The 24,459-nt window shown below is 30.5% G+C and overlaps 1 protein-coding gene across 6 annotated transcripts in view; it reads left to right on the plus strand.

The window, feature by feature from the left end:
- Window positions 1–24,459, plus strand: part of woc (zinc finger protein without children) — a 111,824-nt gene that overhangs the window by 73,516 nt on the left and 13,849 nt on the right. For 4 of the 6 annotated variants that reach the window (XM_075372278.1, XM_075372276.1, XM_075372279.1 and 1 more), the window contains exons 16-20: window positions 4,273–4,514; window positions 12,852–13,215; window positions 15,168–15,289; window positions 19,595–19,751; window positions 24,175–24,277. In XM_075372278.1, the coding sequence (XP_075228393.1) occupies window positions 4,273–4,514; window positions 12,852–13,215; window positions 15,168–15,289; window positions 19,595–19,751; window positions 24,175–24,277 (988 nt within the window). Of the gene's footprint in view, window positions 1–4,272; window positions 4,515–4,945; window positions 5,320–7,932; window positions 8,595–12,851; window positions 13,216–15,167; window positions 15,290–19,594; window positions 19,752–24,174; window positions 24,278–24,459 lie in introns of those variants that run through there. The other 2 variants (XR_012757281.1, XM_075372280.1) reach the window with 2 other exon arrangements.

Genomic DNA, 24,459 nt, shown 5'->3' on the forward strand with positions numbered 1-24,459 from the left:
ATAATTATTGATTTAATTATAATGCAATGTATGTCAGTGCAGCATAAAAATTTATCACTCGCCTTCTCATGGAAAAACTTGATCATTAACAAGCCGGATCAGTTATACTTAAAATTACCAGTTTCTCATACTTTCTTTTGACCACGTCGGGTTCTAATTAATAGTGAATCAAGACAAAAAGATTCAAATATGACTAGTCATAACACTCTGTGTTATGACTAACAAAACATGAAGCTATTTGGTCTCTGCTCCAATAAAGCTATGCAAGATGTCTATTTTATCTTCCACAATAATTTTTAGTGCAAAGCATATAATATACATGGGAAATGTATAAATAAAAATATATAATATAAATAAATATAGAATACCATCTACATTATCTATACTAGAAAATGAACAAAAATTTCAGAATCTTATATAGTGAATCTATAAATTCTCAAAATTCCACAATTTATATGCACAGTTGTACACTTACACTTGTTTATGGAAGATCAACAGATTAAAGCTTACTTGGTTCATCCATTACAATCCTTGACAAACAAAAGTTATAATGTAAACCGAAAACAAAACAAGTGATGTAACTACCCTACTAGTCCCATATAACTATCGCTTTGGTATAGCTGTATATGAAATTCTTTCTCTAATTGCTGCTAAGGTTGCAGTGCGATTTATATCGATGACTATAAACTAAATGCTGCTTATCTAAAATACTGATGCTGCTTATTGCAAAATACTTAGAAAAGATATTTATTAATTTTTGAAAAGTTTAGCCGGTTAAATATGGCTACCAGATTATATTATTTATCCTTTTTACTATTTCTCAGTAAGTAATTTATCTTACAATATCTTGGGTGGTTTTAATTTCTATAATACAAATTTGTGTTTATGATAATCATTTTTTAGTAATCTATAGTAATTTATAGATAATAAACTTTTCACTGAATTAAATAATTATTTCTGTGTATTTTTAGTACCGATTAATGAAGTTTTAATTATTATTTACATTCATTATAGATTTACATAATTTCTGATGAATTTTGAAAAAAAAAAAACAATAAATACATCACTGAGATTACAAAGATTTTTAATATGCAGTTTCGTTACTTTATGTTTATTTTTATTTTTTGCTTGATATCAAATAAGCTTGAAGCTTGTTGTTCATTGTCCATTTGCTGCTTTTGCTAAACCCTTTTCCTCTTTATTACTACATTCAATTTTACCTTCGCGGTTTTATACAATCAGTTAGTTATGTATTGTTGCATCAAGAGTTTATTATTTCTTTTTGTTCTTAGTTTCAGTGCTGTAATGTTTAATAAATGTTTTGCTACCTTTTAAAAAGTTTATTATTTAAGTATAATTATTTATATAATTTTGCAATAAGGTATATTTTATTTTAATAAAAGAGATTGATATAAAAGTTTATTACCAAAATGTAAAGCAGTACATAAGGTGCTGCTGTGAGTTCATGATAGAAGGTCATATAACAGCAAAATTGATTTTGTCTTAGTTATCTAAGTTGTACCAACTTAATATTTTGATTATAGCCAGGAGTTTTCCTGCAATCAGTCATATGATTACATTGTTGATATTGACTTATGTAATTTCATCTTACTGTTTTGCTCTGCAACAGGTGTTATTCCATAACAGTTTTAATAAAACTGTTGCATTTATTCTTTCCCATCTCTAATCAAAAAATTATTGTTTGACTTATGTCTTATGCATTATTGTTAGTCTTTTATCGTGCAAATGAATCCCTCCCATCCTGACTGGTACTGAGTCTGTTTAATTTATTACATGATCTCCAGAGGGAATAATTGTAATTTAGTTTTTCTGTAATATATTGTAATTATTTCTTTTAATTGTCAAGTGTATTTGTGTTTAATTTTTTAATAATCAGTAATTTGTAAAATGTAAATCGTAAATCCAGATACGTATTTATTATTCATTTTCTGAACAATTCTCACATGATGCCTCTTATATTTTCTTAAGTATCAATCTTATCAATTTCAGTAAATAGATCATCTGACTTGAATTTTTTTGTAAGTTATTTTTATTTAAATTACTACAATAGAAATGTGTTTTATGTATTAAAATTCATCTATTTTTATAAGGACTGATTTCTTTTTCAACCTCTGATCGTGCATCTAAGTTAACAAGAGAGAGGCAAGAGCCAGGTCTGCGTGTCGTGCGATTGCATTGCCCCCCCCCCCATCACAACTCTGCCAGTGTTAGCTTCATTGAATCAGTCTGAGCCAAGCTACGGGCAATTAAACATGTCCACTATGATTGATGCCCATGCCTAGTATGAGTTGTGAACTGTGACATGTTTTCTGCAAGCAGAAGTATATAGCACAGCTGAAATCCATCGCAGAATGAGTCTAGTGTATAGTGAAAACTTTATGAGTAATGGTAGTGTACAGAAGTGGTATATGGATATCCATGACAAAAGTGGACAAGGACACAAGTCTGTCGCTACTGTATGCGTGGTTGAGCGTGTTGATTTTGTTTCCGACAAATGGAGGTTTACAATAAGTGAACTTTCTCCAGAATCCCAGAAATTTCAAGGTCTTCTTTGTACACAATTGTGACTAAAGACCTAGGATACCGGAAACTGTGTGCACTTTGGGTACAGTATGAAAATCCAGAAACCAAAGAAAACTAAGCAGTGGATGCACACTTCTCCAAATAAGCCAAAATAGTTCAAACAGATACTGAGGAGCAGGAAAACAATGGCTACAGTTTTTTGGAACCATAAAGGTGTCTTGTTGATGGACTTTATCGAGCAGAGGACAGCAACAACAATGGAAGTTTATTGTGAATCTTTATGTTACCTCCGCAGAGTGATCAAGAACAAACAAAGTGGCCCGCTTTTGTCTGGTGTGGTTTTGATCCATGATCGCACTGTGCCAATGTGACGCAAGACCTTTGCGTACAGTCCAGACCTAGTACCTGTTGAGCTCTTTTGAGAATTGAAGGCATGGTTGGGCAGACAATACTTTACCACCAACAAAGAACTTCAGGAGTCTGTCAAGACTTACCTCACCTCACTGGTGGCAAACTTCTTTGAAAAGAGCGTTGGAAAGCTTGTGTCACAATACGACAAATATTTCAAATCATTTTGGTGATTATGTAGTAAAATAAGCTAGATACTATTCAACTTTTAGTAATAAAATCATTTTGTGTCAATGTGTCTTTTTATAGCCCATTGGAGGCTGAAAACAAAAACAGCCCTAGTATTTAGTTTTCTTTTATATGTCAAGTATTATAATCTACATTTATAAAGCAACTTTAAAAAGTAATTTACAAATTAGCAAAGTTATTCTCAAAAATAGATCATATGTGTTAGACTTCACTGAAAAAGTGAGCTGATTTCCCATTTGCCTTCTTCGCCAATATAAATATACTTTTGCTCAATAACAGCACACCAAGACTGAAATGTGGGTGAGATTTAGTCTTAAAGTGACACCTTCACCTTCACTGCTACTGCAGTGAAGGTGAAATTAACATCATTAATTTCAGGAAAAAACTGTGATTGTTGCCTTGTACTTTTGGATGGTTTAAATATATTAGCCATAAAAATGACAGGAACAGATAGTATAAAGCAACAAATTTAATTTATCCCTTTCTGTGAGAAGCAATGTATTATACAGTGTTTCCACTCAATGGGAAGTTGTTTTCTTTGTTGTCTGTATATTAAGTAGGAGAACTTTTTCTTTCAACACTACTTTAACCCCTTTATATCTTTCAGATTGTCCTTGAAGTTGTCTCAGATTAAAGGTAAAAATTTGTAGATTGTAAAAAATTGTTCAAGTAGAGAAGTATCATTTAATAAAAAATACTTGGACTACAGCTCATTTTGCGGGGAAAGGTGATCAGAGAATCAGTATATCAGTCTTGTAGTTTTATGAAAAACATCATGGTTATATATCAGCATTGTATTTCTTAATAAGATATAACCATTATTCACATTCTCTTTTTGTTTATAATGTATTATTTGTTAATGTTTTTAATGTGATCAAATATGTTTTTAATTCTTGTTTGCATTTTCACATTGCTTAACCAATAGATATCAATAAAAATCTCTCTTTATATTTGTGTAGGTTTTCTGCTTAGCTGACAATATAATAGTTGTTCTCTATTACTGGGAATTATTGTTCGTATAATTGTTATTAACTCAAGAGTATAAATAAGCCTTGTATGTTAAGTAGTAATTTACTTCCATTGTTACATCTTAATTACTTGTGTATTAATATTTTTCATTTTTGTTAATAGGTGAGAATGAAGAAGATGTAGATGACCCAGAACCAGTCATTAGAGAAAGTCGTGGCCGAAAAAGAGTGGGTAGACCCCCTGGATCCGGTCGTAGAAGTAATAGTTCCAGTAGTACACCGCCAGTTAAAAGACCACGAAAATCTAGCAGTGCTAGCAATCGTGCGAGTACTCCAAATGAAACACCGTCACAACCTGCTGTACAGATTCCAGCTGATAAACCTGATGCTAATATGTGTCTCAAGGTATAGTTATAATAGTTTTATTGCTGTTAATGATATTTTCTCCTTAAAGATATCAGTGTTATTTTTTTATCTTGTATATAAACTACCAAATGTAAATTGGTGTTTGTCTAAAGTTTATTACAAGCTCTGAAAATCAATAAAACAAGCTTTTAATACTTGATGGTAAGTTATAACTGTATTATAAAATTTAGATTTGTTATTTAAAAGCCTTTTTTCTTAATCTTAATTATCCCAAATTAAAGGTTCATAATCTGTACTTTAGATTTTAAGGGAGCGAATATACATGAAAAGTTTTATGATAAACTACACGTCATAAATGCCTGACTGGAGAGGAATCTTTGTGCTTTTATAATAGAGCACAAGCACATGGTAAAACTCCTGGGAAACATAAAGATAATATGAAAACACCAATCAGTGTGTTTATTTTGCAGCTTATCGCCCGTTTACATGAAAGAGTAACAGACAGCCAACTGCTTTCAAGATGCTGCACTAGAGGGTGAACCCAAAACCCTAATGACAGTTTGAATAATTGCATTGAAGATGTAGCAAAAGGTATCGGTGAGTAAAATTTTGTAAATATATCAATTTTATCAGCGATGGATAGAGCTGGGCTTTTCCCAGGGCATTCATTCAGTATTCTTGGACGAAAGATGGATAGGAGAAGAAAACTGATAATCATTGAAATACTGTCAAATACACACCAAGTACGAAAGAGAAGGTTACATTTAAAGAACATAAAAAATGAAGAAAAACAAGTGCAGGGTGAAGGAGGTGTAAATATGGAGCAGGACAATTCTGATTCAGAGTGAGTTTTAGTGTTTAATTACTGTTTATTTAGTTAATTTTTTTCTGAAAATTTATTTTTCCCTTGTTTTCATTCACTACATCAATCATATCTTTGGTTCTTTACTAGATTGCAACATAATTTTCTCTCCGCGTGTTCCTTGATTTATAATATGATGGAACCATATATAGTGTTTTTGGTATAAGGTATGTTTAAAAAAAAGTGTTACATCAATGAACTTGACTTTTCATTAAAAACAAAAAACAAAATTTGTATAGTTGCTTGGTAACAGTATATTTTTAATCTGTTTGATGTCAATAGTTTGATGTTATAGTTCAATACCAATTAAATTATGATTTCCCTAGAGAATCACTGTTTTTGCCACTTCAACCCCTACTTCAGGGGTTGTAAATAACTATTGGAGTTGAAAATTATGCTACACATTACTCATAACTGTTGTAAACTTATGTAGCCATAAGTCTAATATTTAAAAAAATAACTTTATTGTTTACTCACCCCTTTAATGCTATGTGTTAATAACTTATTTTTATGTGAACATTATTATTTAATTAAAATATATCTGAATTTAAATCCAAAAGAGCCTTTTTTATCATTTTAATTTAGTAGCATTATTCATTATACTTATATATCTGTCAGATTTGAAATTACTAAATATTTCTAAAACTAGCTTTTTTACTGGCTATGGTATTGTTACAATTGCAGCTCACAAAAGTATAAGACATGTGTTGTCAACTAATTCAGGATTATAAGTTGAATAATAAAGTTATGATGACCAGATTTTTTTTTAAGTTTTTCCACTTTATTAGTGCTTCTGTGGAAGTAATAAAGGAATAAAGAAAATAATTATAATTAAACTACATGATCAAAAAATTAGTTATAACTGGTCTTTTAATATTTGAAATGGTAAACTGTAAAAAACACTTACCTTTTCATTACTGTCATCACGCTTACGTGACTGCAGTAAACTGTCTGCACACACTGATGTTGCATAAACTCGTTTTAGAACTTTATTGTTTGAGTACTATCATCATGTTAATATGACTAATATAACTCTTTCACTGACATGTGCTGTACTTTATTGGCTTTAAAAAGGACTATTTACACTTTTAATAGGTTGCAACAGCTGGAAATAGAGAGAATAAAATCATGTTACCTACCATCATTCTAAAAGCCTATTAGGTTATCTTGAGAGACACGTGTTAATTTTTGTCTTTTATGGTGGATTTATTTCAGATTGTTAATTGGTGGATGTTTTTCAGGTTATTTGTTAGTTGATGGCGGATTATAGATTATTTGTTAGGTTTCAGATTCAATTTCTGTTTGTCGATTACTATTACTATTAAAAGTTGATGCAGTTTCACTACCAGTAAACTCACTAAAACTAACATTCACTAACATTATGGACATCAAAAGTATCAATAGAATATTAGCTTTTATATTTATCACGTGACTCTTTGTTTAGCAAAATTTCAATTATTTCACTCGTATTACGTAAATTCTGTGATTTGTCCACATAACAAAAAGTAATAAATCCTGGACACAAATCTGCCGTGTTTACTAACAGAGTTTTTAACATAGTCTGTGCATGAATTAGGATTTACAGTTTGCTGGTTCTGAAAAGGTTGAAGATGTGGTATTGTTTTTGAAATTGGAAGCCTTTTAGTTTAATTTTCAGAGTTCTTCAGATGTTTTAAGATTAGTAATCTATTAAAAGTAGCATAAGCATATTGCCATAGTGTCTCAGTTATGCCATCATACTTCTTTTTTAAAAATGGTGAATGTTTGTAAACTATCTATTTTTAATAGAAAATTTTGAGTTTTTCAATTTACAAAGTATTGTGTGTATTACCATAGTCGAGGTTCTAAAAAGAATTTAAGGAGTCTGTGGTAGTAGAACTATTTAAAATTCAGTTAGTTGTAACAAATTTGTTGGTAATTTTAATATCAAAGAAGTTTAATTGTGAGTAAAGTATCAAAAACCTAATTTATTCTTCTGAAAGCTTTAAGGTAGGCTGGGGTAATGGGCCATAGGCTGTGCTTCCTAAAACTGTAAGATCATTTTAACAGTTGGCAGCACTGCAAGAATGTGTCTTTGTCTCAAACAACTCTAACTTCACTAGTACTTTTGGTTTGTGTGAGAAGAACGAGAAATTTTACCTGTTTTTTCGGAAACATTACTCTGTGACTACGATTTAAGTAATTTTTTTGAATAATCAAGGTAAGTGTTTTTGTCACATTTTTTACTTTAGCACTACTAAAGAATATATAATTAACAATGTAATACTTAGTTTTGCATGTGTATTCTGTAAGTTTTGAGGTTAGGATGGGTGGTCCAGTCACCCTATGAACTGGGTCAGGTATGGGCCAAGTTACCCCACAAGACCCTGTTATCTCATTTGATGTGTTGTTATATGAGTAGATAACTTGATACTATTTTTAGGCTATAAAAATGAACAACTAAACTTAATAAAATGTAACTGCCAATAAAATAAGTTAACATTAGTTAAACTTAAATATGCTATCAATGTACTTTTATGTCATTGTTTTTCTCATCTAAACTGACCTAATCAATGTTTTACTATTTTTTCCTAATTCCTTTTGGTTTTGTTGCAGACAGTGGTGAAAACGTAAAAAGAAAGAGTCAAAAAGGAGCTGGGCTTTAATATACCACAGAGGATCTTAATAAGGCACTTGATGACATTGGAAATGGGAACAAGATAACCCAAGGAGCATCAACACTTTACAATATTCCATGTTCTATGTTAAAACATTGTATTAGAGGGACACAGGGACGATTGACTGACTTCAAGAGAAGGTAAGGGTGGTGGTGGAATTGAAACATATTTTTGTGCTCTTGAAGAAAATGAAATAGTGGAGTGTTTAAAAATAATGGAAAAAAATGGATTTGGCCTATCTAGAGAGGATATGTTAGACATGGTGCAGTTATACATGACAGAACAACATTCAAACTAGGTGTAAAGATCAGCACCCTGGTACTGACTGGTTCAGTAACTAGTTCAAAACTAGGCATCACCTGTCAGTAATGAAAGCCCAGAGCATTGAGCATGTTAGATGCGATCAGGTGAACCCATGGGTCATCTATAATTATTTTGAAATATTAGAAAAAACTGTGGAAGAACTTCATCTTAAGGGAAAGCTAGAACAGATATTCAATTATGATGAATATTGTTTTATCATGACACTAGTAAAACAAAAGTTGTTAGTGCAAAACTATTCATCTGGATATCTGTTTTATGTTCTGCTGATGGCCAAATGATACCTCTTCTGTGTGTTTTTAAAAGTAAATGTGTAATGGAAAATTGAGTAAATGAAAATGTACCAACACAAACAGTTGTTTCTGCAACATCTCGAGGCTGGATGGTCTTGTTTTTATAATTGGTTTTGTGATATTTTTCTGCCTAACATAACTAAAAACAGACCAGTATTATTAATATATGATGGCCACACCACACGGTTGATCAGATTAACCCAAGAAAATCAAATAACTATAATGCAGTTACGCCCTTACACAACACATGTATTCCAACCATTAGATGTTGCAGTATTTAAAAGTCTGAAAACTAATTAGGACAAGGCTCTCTTAAGTGGCAGGGGAAAATCCCCATGAAAAAGTTCCAAAACAACCATTTGTTCAAATTACAACTAAGCTTGCATTAGACATATCTGCTCTTAATATAGCCAGTGCGTTTAAGGCCACAGGAATTTATGATGAAGATAAACAAGGTTCTTACAAGGAGGCAATTCCTGTGTCAGTGTTTAAAGAAGATGATTTGTTTAGGTATAAAAAGAATCTGCCACACATTAATACAGCACAGCCGTAGCTACTGCTTCTTCAGCGATTCCATACTCAGAAGTCATTTCTTCCTCAGCCACAGTACAACTGGAAGTTGATACATCCTCAGCTGTGGTACAGCTGGAAGCAGGAATTACTTCCTCAGAATCAGATACAGGGATGTAAAACCTTTGAGGAATTGTTAGAAATTATGAAAAAAAATAAAAACTGGAAAATCCTGCGAAGAAGTGAAAAAGACTTGTCGCAAACTGTGAAATTATCACCAGTAAAGATTATCTGTTAAAGAAAGAGAAAAATACCGATAGTTATAATCGAATGAAATAAGTTGAATATTTTTAACATTAAAAAAAAAAGGATTTGATGGTGGATCAGAAAGTAGTTTTTGATTTTAATGACATTGTAGAAGAAAATAAAAAGGATTTTGCAGATGAGAAGAAATTTGAAATGCTTTGTAATGGCAAGCAGTTTTATGAAGATTTGCTTAAATTAAAAAAAAAAAACTGATAAGAAAGTCAGGGAATATGTAGTCTTTATGTATGAAGATGAATATTTCCCAGGCAAAATTTTAAGTCTTTCAGATGATCAGGTAGAAATATCAGCAATGCAGAAATCTCTTAAGTCCTGGAAGTGGCCAGATAAAGTGGATATTGGGAAGTACAGCTAGGAGGATGTGATTGGTGCAATTGAGTAACCAGAAATGATTTCTAAAAGAGGGTTTTTTGATATTAAAGAATTAAACTTTTTTGGTATATCTAAGAAATAATATGTTATAAGAAGTTTATTTTTTTGTCAACTGTATTTTTCTTCTTTTTTTTGTATGACTTTGGTAACTGTAAATTATCAAATATCTGTTAGAAATTTTCAGTTCAATATTTTGTATCAATAAAAGTGTTGTTAAATGTGAGTTGTGTTTAATTTATGCATAAACCGGATCTAAGTCATAACAAGCGGTGCTCTTACATTAATTCTAGCTTCAACACCCTCACATCAAAATATACAAGCTCATATGATATTAGAGTCAGTTGTTCCAGTTACCCCAATTGTAAAATCATGGACCAGTTGCCCCACCTGCCATTATAAAATCAACTCTTTGAACTAAGCATATTTTTGTTCATTCTAGCATGAGAAAAATAATTTTTTTTTGCCCTTGAATGAAAAATTAGTACATCATATATTAATTTGTATTTTTAGCACTCATGATATCCCTTAATTAATATCAACCTCCATAATGGAGGTAGCCTCACCTCCATCTGATTCTAGGTACAATTTCTAGATCCTAGGTACAATTCTCAGCCAAGTTCAAGCAAACCATTCTTCATACACTATAAAATTTTCATATCACATTCCTATCTACAAGCTCCACACATACATGAGAAATAAATCACCAGAAAAGAAAGAAAGAAATTCATCTATTTGATTGTTTTAATTTAATTGTATACCATTAACATTAGAAATAGTAGATTTTTTTTACTGGTAGGCCTAATTACTAAATTTTAAGGTATTTTCTAACTAATTTTTGTTACTTTTGAAGTAAACTAAAATTGAGTGTTACATTTTTTTTTAACAAAATTATTTATTTTATTAATGAAATATAAATGGATTATCAAGTCAGTTAGATTTGAAAAATTTAGAAGATAAGAAATGAAAATAGGAAAAAAATAAAATGTGTTTTTAGAATTCAAATCGTATGTATATATGAAGGAAATGAAAAAATGTAATTGATAAATTTGATAGATCCTGTTATTGTTGTTTACCTAAAATGTCAGAAAAACTGAAGTCGCAATAAGTAAATTGTAGTAGATAACAGACAATTTTTTTTAAAGGTTTTTACAAGAAACCACACTGCAAAAACAGATATTTATTCTATTTTCTGGTGGGATTACCTCATTGCAAGTTTTTGTAGCATATTTAGTAATTTTACAAGCTCATTAATTATTCAGTGTTGTCTAGTAAATTATTTGATATGCATTAAGTATAACCAAATCAGAACTAGAGTCATCATCTTCATTAATGTTATTGTCAAAAAAATCTTAACTGTTATTTTCACTCGCTAATTCATGTAATATAAGTGCATTATCAATTTTCTTTTAGAAAATATTGCAAGATATTTATAGATGAATACAGATATTTACAAATGAAAAAAAATTTAAAAAAGCATTTAATATGATACAAACACAATAATAACTCTACTCAAAATAGAGGTTTGTTTGTGATATTAACATTTTCAAAAATTGAAACAATTGTATACATAGTATATAAAAAAATCAATGAGACTGCATTTTGAACTACCCCTATTTATCAAATATTGGCAGTTTCTTCCTGGGTTAAAAATAAATGCGTGTAATTCTTTCCTTCGACTATTCATATTTACTAGTACTTCACAAATATCAAAGCCAGTTTTTATATCCAGAAGACTTCTTGTTAAGAGTTATTCAAAAAATCCCGTTGTGTAATTTTTTTTAGATGAGATGTAGGAATATAAATGATAATAATTTGTTTACTATTGCTCTCTATTTTTAATGTTTATGATTTTAGATATGTTACTTCACTTTTGATATATTGCTCACTTATTTTAATAAGAAAAATAGCAGATGAAAAATACGAGGGCTATTCAGAAAGTTAGGAACGTTTCCACCAGGCGCACGCCAATTGCGTATATCTGGTGTCCTCGTGCTCGGCACCTCACTCAGCGTCCAGCTGTGACAACGGGAACATCTCCGCACTGCCCGGTTTTTTTATATACAAATTTTAAATGTGTGCTACAATCTAAAATCCCACCAGTTGTGAGGTGCGGTCTGTGATTCGTTTTTTGTTGGCAAAAAACTTGAAACCAATAGAAATTCATCGGGAACTGTGTGAAGTGTACGGGAACAACGTAATGAGTGAAAGTTCTGTCAGGAAGTGGTGCATTCAGTTTAAAAATGGCCGAGCAAACGTTCACGATAAAGAGAAGAGTGGACGTTCGAGCATTGTGACTGAGGATCTGGTCTCCAAAGTTGACGAAAAGATTGGTGAAAACCGCCGTTTCACAATAACTGAGCTTTCTCTATGTTTCCCACAAGTTTCACGGACTTTATTGTTTGAAATTGTTTCACAGAAGCTAGGCTACTACAAATTTTGTACAAGATGGGTGCCAAAAATGCATCACTGAGTGGTTGAGATCACAGGCGGCAGAATTCTATGACACAGGAATTTCAAAGCTTGTCCACCGTTATGATAAGTCCCTGAATTTGTATGGTGATTATGTTGAAAAGTAGTATTTTAGTCCCTCTTTCACATGTATATAATAAAAAGTTTTTCTTGTACTTGGTTTTTTAAAATTCCAAAACGTTCCTTACTTTCTGAATAGCCATCGTATACCAAAATCTCATCAGGAATTGAACCCATGACACCTAATCTTGTAAGCATTGAAGCTGACCACCAACCTACGGGTCAAGCTTTTTTTAGCTTTTTCCTAATGAAGTATCTTTTAATTTGAAAAATGTTTTCCCATTGATTATTGATAACAAAGAGAATAATTTTCTCTAAAAGTTTAATTATAAAATTTCATTTGATTTGAAGCACCTGGATTAAATAGCTTGAACTTTATTTGTATGTTGCCTTGATTTTCCAAATTACTTTGATAAAAAATCAAAATATGACTTGTCTTACAATATGATTAAAATAAATTTTACATTTTAGTTGTTCATTTTTTATAATAGTAGATTATTATTTTCAGTTCACATTTGGAGTCAATGCATGGAAACAGTGGGTAACTGTAAAGAATGCAGAATTAGAAAAGACGACGACGGCCACACCAGGAGGTAACAACAATAGGAAAGTTAAATTATTCAAGTCAGACATTCTTCAATTAACTGCTGATGAACTGAATTATTCACTGTGTCTGTTCATTAAAGAAGCTCGTAAACCAAATGGTTCGACGTATGCTCCTGACACCATATTTTATTTTTGCCTCGGGATTCAACAGTATTTATTTGAAAATGGTCGTATTGATAATATATTTACAGATGCTTATTATGAAAAATTCACTGAATGTCTAGATGAAGTAGCAAAAGTGTTTTCAGATGTTTGTGATGATTCAAGTAAGTATGTATTCCATACTTAATATAATTATAGATGATTTAAGTGTTGTCTTGGAGAGTATTACATAAAATAATTATAATTGTGACTGTTTCTACTATATTTATTAAAATTTTTGTTGTATTCTTGTAGTTTTACTGAAATTAAGTTTTGTTAGTGAAAAATTACTCAAATGTTATATTATAATTTTTTTAACTCATTTTTAGTTATTTTAATTAAATCAAATAATAGCTGTAAAACATCTAGATCGTGTTGTAGATGAAAAATTGCTGTCTAAACAGAATATCCAGTTACTTAATGTATAAAGTCTTAACATAATCTCTACCATTTGAACCTGATACCCTGTTTTTTTGTTTTTGTTTTTTTGTAATTTAATGTATACTTGGAATTTGTTCATACTTCTAGGATAAATTAATTATGGCATAATATAGTGTAGCATGTATAAAATTCACTTTGCAAAGCATACACAGTAATAATGTGCATTAAACCATGTAATCATACCTTCTGGTCAACTATTTGAAAATGTATTTTTAAGATATATGGATATTTTTACATTAACCTTTTCAGATCATGTAGCCTTGGAACTGGTTATGTACTGCGTCAGTTTTAAAACGCTGTTACAAAATCATTTTATATGGCATCTAAGTCTGTTATTTTGTTTTATATTCACAAAGGAATCAGTTTTATTACACAATTTTAACGACGTTTATACAATGTAAAATGTTTTATTTAGACTAGAAAGAATATGACCATTTTTTCTCAGAAATGTGCTTGTGTGTGTGTGTGACTTGTGTATTATAATTGCTATGATGATTATGGATTTATTTATTATTTACAAAAATAGCTTGTCTTAGTAGCAACATATCGATGTATTGAAACACATAATAAATTATGATATACGGCACACACAAAATAAAATGAATTTGTGGTCATAAATACGTCACTTTTACTTGAGGTCTATAAATATCTTTTCTGACAAATGATATCAGTAAACATGTAACACAACGATTCGTAATGAATAACAGTATACAGTAAAAATTGTTTTTTTGTCAATCTGAATACCTTTTTCAGTGGTGGGGATTTTTATAAAACGTACTTTTCTGAATCTACTTTCACTTATACTAACATATGTTACTAATCTGTGATTTATGACTCGGGTTTTTCATCATATTTTGCCCAATTTTCGACCGATTTGCTTGAAAGTATTATTTTTAAAATCAGCAAACTATGTTTCATAAACACAAAGAAAAAAAAATTTCGCTAATAAAAAACGCGGTAGAAATGCGCAAAAAGATTTATGTAAATTTTTGTATTGTTTCAATTTTTTTTTGTTAAAGGCATAAACAATATCCAATCGTAATGGTTTTTTTGTCAGAATCTGTTAAATCTCTTTAATATACTGTAATTTTTTGAAATTTTTTTCACAAGAGGGTAGCATAAGACTATGAAGGGAGGCAATCAGATACCAACAAATTTTATAAATTGTTGTTTTCCCCCTATTCTGTTTGAATTTATAATAAATTAGGTGTTTTATGTTTATACATTATGAATTATATGTTGGTTTATGTTTATATGTTGGTTTTTTATAATAAGCTGCAGGATTTTTACTTTATATGTAGTGTGCTTACTTCTTATATATTATGGAGGAATTTGCTCTTTATTTATTTAGTTGATGAATCGTACATATATACTTCAAACTTCATGGCTTTGAGTAATTTCCTATTGATACTATTGTTTTAGAGTAAATGAAAAATTTATTAGGAGAAAAAAGTTAAATTGTTAAAGTTTGTTTTATTTTAGTGTAAGTTATAATTATACTTTTTTTTATATAAAATATTTATTAGAAACGAAATATAAATAAATCAATATTATGTAAGTTACGTTTTTTTTTGTTTTTTTTTATAGATATGGTATCTATAAAATTGTTTTTAATTTTCCCTTTGTTTCTGTTTAGAATTCATTGTGACCAGAGTTGAAGAAGAGCATTTATGGGAAAGTAAACAGCTTGGTGCACATTCACCGCATGTGCTGCTCAGCACACTGATGTTTTTTAATACAAAACATTTTAACCTGACTGTAAGTAATGCATTTTGTGTTTTGACGATTTACTAGTTTAATGTAGAATATAAACTTATGTACACATTCCTAATAAAACACAAATATACTGTTCTTAGTTACAACACTTTCATATTAAAATCAATAGAAATAAAAAGATTAGAGTGATTTGTTACTTATAATTTAAAAAATAATATAGATTTTGTCTGATTTCAAGAAAGTTTCAATTGAATTATTCAGACCAGGCTAGTTTGTCTACGATTCCCTTGAAGAAGTTGTCTTATGCAGCACTAGGTTGTTTTCAATCCTCCTGCTGTTGAAATGCTCTTAGGAAAATCCTGTTCTCTAATCACTTGTTTGTTGTCAAAACCTTCATCTTCTGTCAAATCCCTCAGAACATCGGTTTAATAATCTTATCCTTGGGGACGAATTCGTGTTGCTTTTTCTGAGGTTTTCCTCATGGAGGAACATCTTGAGTTCTCTTTATTGTCTGACAGCGGTATTTTTACCCTGTTGAAGCACAATTACCTTTCAAAACATCTTGCTCAGCCAAATATTATTGAGATTTGCTTACTGGATGTAATAAAAGGTCTCTGTAAAGGTCACTGTTTGCCACTGCTGTAGTTGCTGTATTTTCATAGATTATTCTCACAATTTTTTTATTATATCTTGTGTAAGCTAAACTAAAATTGTTTCGTCTTCTTATAGAAAGAAAAAACAAATACGAAATTTAAAAGCGACTTGTTTACTCCTTTTTTCCATATTATTTTAAAATTAGAATTTTCCTCTATTTCAGTATGCCATCTATGAAAAAGTGTTTTTTTCTCTATTACGTATTCCTTTTCCGTATTTTTTTCCTCTCCAAAACGTTTTCTTTGATTGAAACCACAGTCAGTAGTTCGTAGTTAGACTTTAGAAAGCCCATTTCAAAAGCATCAATTCTTTTCTCCACACTCTGATGAAGGGTCCAGTTTTCGCATCCATAGAGAAAAATGGAATACACAACAATAAATCATATTCAGATTCTTAGCTGCAAACTAAGATCTAATCTTAAAAAGAGTTGCTTCGTGCCAGTAAATTGCCTCCTTTGATATTATATTTACTCAGATTAATTAAAAGTTGATTATTACAGTCTAGTTTGTTAAAGTAGGTTTAATTGTAATTAGTCTTCTTTGGTGTTAGAGCGAGGCGTGAAGATTTTGCTTCCATGAACTCGGACAAACAGTTGTGAGAGCTACGAATTGGGCCAGAAGAGCAAAGATGTCCAAAGAACCATATAGTGAATGGAAAATCTGAGCTAAAACACTGGTGAAAATGTCTACTGAGGCATTTGCATTAGTGGCTTCCTGAGGCTTAGCTGATAACTATGATCCGTAATCACTGTCTGAGGGTCAATAAGACAACTTCCGTATAAGCCCATCAGGGCTAGGAGTGGAGGGATTGGTATGGCTACTGGAATAATTTCAAGGTGGGTGTCTTCCCTGCAGGGGATTAGGGTAGATTGCCTCTTGTGAAACAGTCCTGTAACCACCGACAGTAATAGAAGACAGATCAATAGAAAGCTGGGCTCTCAACAAAATATTCCTTTAACCTTTATACTACATATGATGAGCCCAGACAGGCACATTGTACAGCAGCATTATAGCCTCATAAACACCTTTATAAAGAACATTCACGGTTCTAAAATTCAACCCTCAATCAGAATGGACAAATGTATGGATACCAAAGAAACCATCTCATGCCTTCTTACCAACATATGAAAAGTGCTCCTGGAATTGGAAGATTCTCATCAAGAATAACACCCAGGTAATTTTGAAGCGCAGCATACCTAATTACAAGATCTGCCTGCCATCTACACACAAGCTCATCATGTATCAGCTAACCAATCTTTTAACTAGCACGGTGGCCTTCTTAGGACTGAAGACCATCTTATGCCGATAACTCCACAACATTACTAAGTTACAACCCTGGGATGCCCGAACTCAGTCTTGTTCTTTGAATCTCCTTTAACCACTAGAAACTCAGCGGTTGATATGACATCTACCAGGTAACCTCAACAGCATCAAAGAGTCAAATTCAACAACCCTGAGGAGAGGTCCTAATTCACTGTCCTGTGGACCTTTCAGTAGTGTCTTTTCTGCCTCTGCGCTACCATGTAGAAGAAACAAATAAAACAGGTACCTCAGCTATTAGTTTGGTTTTTGCAATCCTCCCTAATGTAGTCCTACAGTCACCACCTCACTTAGCCTCCATAAATAAAGCAGTAGCCACCACATTAGAAGGTGCTAGTAGGATTAATATCTGTACTAGTTCAAATCAAAAACATCTTTCTAACACTTCATTTGGCGCCGACTAAAAAGTCAAATTTAAAGAATTTTTTCAAGCATTATTTTTCTAAACTAAGTGTTCTAAAAAGAAAAGGCAGGTTCTATAATTACAAAACTGATTTTCTGTCTTACAACTTTGTTTTTTCTCTCTTCTGTGATGAAAATTGATGTAGAGACACTGTTTTTAAATATTCAAATTTGAGTTTTCTCTTTTTTATGTAAAGCAATTCCTCCCTGATTTTCTTATTTTATTCTCCTATTCAAATTATACAGTTTTTTTTTTGTTAGTAGTACACATTTTCTAAAACTTCTGAACAGTTGTAAATTTACTTATTTTATGTAGCAGTATATTTACATAAAATCATTTATATTGTAAAATAAGATTTTTTTTTTAATTTTGTTTTTTACATTTTATCAAAGTTTTAATTCAGAAGATATCTTTGCATCATACAAGATTTAACTGCTGATATCATTGTAGTTTTCGACGTCCTTGTTGCCTAAATATTGCTATCTCAGATATTCCACTTGTCACCTTCTCAGTGTTTCTTACGTGAAAAGACCATAGGCCTACCTGTATTAACATCAGAGTTGAAAGAAATATGATTTCCCACATCAGCATAAGCAGTTCCCCAAAGCAGTTTGAAGTAGCTTGGTACTGAATGGTCTTATATGATTTTCTCCATTGAGCAATGGGTTTAGTTTCTCAATATGTTCTATATGCTTATATTTTTTTTATTGGAATTAATAGAGCAACACATCTTAATTGAAACAAAATTTAATAGTTAATGTATATCTTGGATTATTTATTAAAAAAAATGTAAAAAAAGACTTATTGAAAACATTTCTCTGGATTAAAAAATAATAATCCATCCTTTATTTGTATGAATCTTATTTGATTTGTATACCAAAAATCTGCAAAAAAGTCATCAATTTTTTTTTTAGTTGCAAGATTGAGTTTTAATTCTTAAGTAGTTTTTTTTCTTCTCATAACTAGAGATTTTAGGCTTAGAGAAACAAAGAGCAAATATTATATATAAGGAATTAAATAAGCTTTCAATTATTTATGAACTGTTCACTATGTAATACAATGCCCTTGGCTTTTTAAGGAAACCCAAGGAATTTCCACTGTAAACAGGTTTACTCGTTTAAAGAAAGCATGAAACTATAATAAAATTCTACTGTACCTATTTTTATCATAATTGAGATGACAGTAAAATCAAATTAAATTCTGTAAGATTTTTAAAAAAAAAGGTCTCAACTTTTTTTTGGTAAAACCAGTAGGTATTTTAATATTTGCAACAACAAAAAAATTCATCTTTAGCCATTGTTTTCTTAGGATTGTATACACATTGAATTCTTAAAAAGTAAGTAATAGAACATTTTTCTAAAAAAAAAAAAAAAAAAAAATCAATTGCAGAACAGATTATTTTTTTATTAATATATTTTTCTCCGCTGTGATATTTATTATAATTTAAAGTTTAGTCTTAATTGTATATTCCATTTTAAAATCTTATATTTTATGTTTTATCCATGCACTTCAAACAAATTTTTATTTATAAAATTTTATTATTTTTTTTTTAATAACTTTTTTACTTATTTGAAAAATCAAATTCATCATGATCTTTACATTCTGTATGGTAAGTAAGTCAATGAAAGGAACATCACATCTTTGTTTTAAGGAATTGTGTTATGTGAGTTTCTCCATTCCTTTTACATGCCTTACCATGTTTCTAACATAAGTATTAATCATTTTATTTTGTAACATACTAATCATCTTTGACATTGTTTTATTCTCCTCACACCTTTCAGTTACTTAATTCTTCAAAGTTCATTACTGGAAGATGCTTGTTGGGTTTAATTAATGTTTGTTTATTTATTTGTCTTATTTTCTCTCTCTTTTCTCTCTCTCTCTCTCTCTCTCTCACACACACACACACGCACACACACACACATGTTTATTCCTGATGATATTATTTAATTAATGTTCTCTTTGTTGTAGAGTGTTGATGAACATATGCAGCTTTCATTTTCACACATAATGAAGCATTGGAAGAGAAATCCTAATCAGCCTGGTACACCAGGCAGTAGCAGTGGGAAAGTAGCACCTGGTTCACGTAATGTCCTACTTAGGTTTTATCCACCACAGTCAGCTTTAGGTATTATTCAACTAATTGTAAATTTTTTTTTACAAATAGATTTGTATGTGTATATGTATGGTAGCTGTTCCTGAAAATAGCTTACCTGGTTTCAGCTACTGCTGATTACAAGCATCCCATACCAAATTTTCTAAGTAAAGTAAGAAATGAGGGGATTTTCTGTTGCCATGTCAGATCAGACTTGCACCAAAATGCAAGTCGTATATTGTCATTGTTCTCAGAGGATTTAATTGGCTACAGCCCCACTACTGCTTCAGATAGTTTACATCTACAGGAAAACTGAGATCTATGGTATAAACCGACAAGTTAATTCATTCCTTTCTGTGGGAAATAATACATTATTATACACTCTGGTTTCACACAGTATTAGAAGTTATGGCTTGCTGTATTTAATTTTTTTTCTCTTTTTTAAACCAGTGTGTCTTGTGTAACTTATTGACCAAATGACTTTGATATTTACATTTTTTATCTTTATGTGCTTTAATTTTTTCTGGATGCTGCACCTTAGATATTTCAAATGTAATTGAAACATAGGTGGTGATATGGAAGCAGTTTACTACTGGTTACTCAGGACCCTTTTTTTTCTTCAGCAAAAGAAAAAATCGTTACAACCAGTTACGTTAAATTACTTCTATGTATCTGTGGTATATCTATGTATCTATGGACACTATGCGTGTCCATGGTAATACAAAGATCAGTTAATCAGTTTTAATTAAGATTTTAATTGGAATGATGATTTTTAGCTTTTTTACTAAAATTCATCATTCCAGTTAAAATCTTATTCAAATGTGTAAAAAAAAAAAGTTTTTTTTTTTACACATTTGAATTTCATTAAGAATGCTGATACTTTCAGCTTTCTGTTAGAGTATACAGTAGTTTCATGGCATTCCAGCGGGGAACAGCTGCACAGATTCATACGTTACTTGAACTTTATTCCAAAATTATATGAAAGGACTGCTATTTGCTACCTCAGCAAAAGGTGTCTACTCATTTCAATCAGTATGAATGTGGTTATTGATCTTGAGTTTTAAATTATTTTGTACATTTATCTAATCTATTAATATTATTTTATGTTGCTTGAGAAATTCATTATCAGCATCCATATTTGTATCTAAATAATCGATCAATTTTTCTGTTAATTCATTTTAAATAATTTACTTATTGGGTATAAATTTAGGATATTTTTTGTATCTAAACATTGACGATAACTTTAATTTGAGTTCTTGCCATGTAACATATAGATTTACTGTGGAAAATGTTAAATACAAATCATAACAGGTTTCAGTTATATTTTTCATGTTAAATAGATTTTGTAAAAAGAAACACTACAATAGGTAATAGAAAAAATAAAATGAAAGAGTTTGTAAACAAATAGACAGTTAATAAACTGTAATATGGTAAAACTTATATTTTTTTCAAGGAAAGGAAGAAAAATGTTATTTTTTAAAAAATTGTTGTAAAAATCAAGCGTTATTGATTTTATAAACAGTAACATTTAATCTCACTATTACTTTATACTTTTTTAACATTCTATAAGGTAGAATATGAAAATAAAATAGTCCACATTGTATGCATTTATATATGGTGGGGTAATATTAAATCTTGTGCTATTGTTTTTATTTTTCACAATATTTCACAAGTTTTACATTACAGAAATGTACATTTATTGATTTTTACATGTTTGTTTTCATTCAAGAGTAAGGTTTTGTTATTGAATCTTTTGTAATAATGAGGTTAGAACTGCTCAGATAAGCATTAGGTGCTTCCAGTTGACTGATGCTACCATTAGCCATTTTATGAATTACTCTCAATAGATCATTATAAATAAAGATCAATTAATTATTTTTGGAAGTTAAATCATGAAATAAAAAATATTCACTTATAGACAGACATTGACCTCTAGTGAGTAATCTACATTTGAGGTGTGTCTATTAAATAACAAGACTGTGCTTCTATCTCTTAGAAAACAGCAGATTAATTATGAGCTGTTTGACAGAGCCTTGGACGTGTCTGAATCTGCATGACAGACATCAAATTTTTCAACCATTCACTTGATTTTGAGTCATTGTTTAGTACAATTCTATTTTCTGTTACTTTCCAGAATAAATAGTAGTTTAAAAATTGAATGAAGCCAGTTTGAAATTTTTAGTAAAATTGAACAGAACAAAGACAATAAATGTTTTCAAATGCTTCTGAGGCGTATGGGGAAACTGTACATGTCTGACCCTGGTCCCAAATATTCAACATGGAAATGACAAACGCCCTTCTACTTCAAGAACTAAAGAAAATGTAGAGAAAAAATTGTTAGATTGTTTGAGAAGACCGGCAATTCAAACAATTCCTATAAAGTATCCAAATGATACCTAAAGCCGAACATTGACAAAGACATTCATGGAAAATTTTGGAAGATCTTGACATGAAAAAGATTTGTTCTAAGATGGTCTGAAGGGTTTGCAGATCAAAAAGTACCCCACAAGGAAATTCACACTGACATGCTGCAATAACTATCAAGTTGTACCGATCCCAATTTTTTCAACAGATCATCACTTGTGACAAAAAAAGCACTGTCATCACCAAGAGTGAAAATTTTGAGTCCTAATTTAAAGCCACATTCATTATGTTTTTTAAGTAAGGATGTAATTCTGAAAGAATGAATTTCAGAAACCACAGCAGTCATTCAGCATTGTCATAAGAAAGTTTTGTCAAAACTGAGCGAAAGAGTCGGAAAAAAAAAGACCAGAACTGTGGAAAATAGTTTCATTTTTTATTTCAACAATGTGCCTGTACTTTATGCGTAGTTTTTGGCCAACAAACACACAATATTATACTGGAACATCCTTCATGTTTACCAGATTTGATACCGTGTGGCTTTTTCTTTTAACTTTAAGTGATATCTGTGTTTAAAGGAACATGTTTGGAGTCAGTTATGCTGCAAAGAAAAAAGTGGTTGAGGTATTAAAACAGCTGGCAAAACTTCATTAGTCTATAAGTAAAAAATGGGGGCTATATTGAAAGCAAGTAAAGCGTTACAATTATTGTAATATATGCAAATAAATGTGAGTTATGTCATCAGCCTTTATTTAACGGGCATATCTCTTACATGGCATATATATATATATATATTTAATGTGCACATATATCACTTGTTAAACAGCCTGTTATAAAATTTATGTTATAGTAAAACAGCCTATGAGAAAAAAAGCTGTTAATTGTTTTCTTTGAACATTTCTTTAAGGTCAGCTTACTCTGTTTCTTTGTTAGGTTTTCTAGGCAGAAGTTAGTTATCTAGACATCGGTTTTTTATTATTTTAGTTCATCTTTTTCTTTTCTGGAAACAAAATATTAAATTATATGCCAGAAACTATATCGTAATGGGTGAGAAATTTTTATTTTCTTATGAGATTTTGGCAGGGTAGGAAAAGAATTTTACATGCAGAAAATTATTAAAACTGTTAGTAACTAACTGTAAGAACAATTTATATAAACTTCTGATGATGTTTGTTATTTTGTGTTCATCACTGCACTATTTTTGTTTTTGGCAAATTCTTTAATGACCAAAAGCGTAGAACATTTCACTTTTGAATTAACATATAAATGTCAAAGAATGAGGCTCAATAATAAAATTATATCGGCAGCATTAGAACAGATAAATTTTTACCATTATTGATTTCAACAGTGACTTTTGATCGCTATCTCTTGAAACCAGATCCATAGTTATGTTCTCATTGTAAATCATTTATTAATTTCAAAAAGTGTAGATTCTTCAGTTTATTTTTTTTTTTAGCTTCTGCAATTTAACCCAAAGAGAATCCAGGATGAATGAGACTATTTTCAAAATGAACATTATGGTTTTCCATGCAAGTGTATGACCATTAACACTGGTCTCTTTTTTTGCCTCAGAATAATCTACTGTGTAATAAGGTATCTTTATATTAGGACTACATAATGTGTTTAATGCTTACTATGCTGTGTCTTCACAGTAGCAATATAATTATTTTATACCATACTCTTCACTATTTATTTCATAAAGAAAGAATAAATTCCTCATAAATAACAGTGATTTTGGATATGTATCCAAGGATTTATATACAATGATGAAAAAGACTTTAACCAACAAAATAACTTATAAAAAAAAACCTATAAAAGACTTTAAGGCTTCTTTCTTTTTTTACTAACCTACATTTTAAAGATAAATATTTATTATAGATTGTAATTAAAACATTAGCATCAACTAGAACATGATTATTGGTATGTTTGATTTGTGATTACTGGGTATTTTATTCACCTTCATATTAATTTTTTCGTTGTATTTAATATTTGGTGTTTTACCAGTTAGTATCTAATATAAGAAGGTGTATTATATAAGATATGATTCTGTGCTCGCATATTAAATACTTAATACTTCTCTTTCTTATTTTTTTAGATGCTCCTAACTCAAAAAAGAAAAAAGTTTATGAACAGCAAGAGAATGAAGAAAATCCGCTGCGCTGCCCTGTAAAATTATATGAATTTTACCTTTCCAAATGGTAAGTGTTACATTTTCATTTTACAAGGGGCAAGTGATGTGTGATGCAAATTGGAATATAACGGGAGAAGATAATGTTGCACAAAGCAGCAGGTGCTGCCATCTTGTAGTTTCATTCCCCTACCGCTAACACTCCAAAACTTATTGACCCACTCTTCTGTCACTTGCCGTTTTTAAGGATTC

Source organism: Lycorma delicatula, chromosome 7 (genome assembly GCF_047948215.1).
Source record: "Lycorma delicatula isolate Av1 chromosome 7, ASM4794821v1, whole genome shotgun sequence".
NCBI classification, from domain to species: Eukaryota; Metazoa; Arthropoda; class Insecta; order Hemiptera; family Fulgoridae; genus Lycorma; species Lycorma delicatula.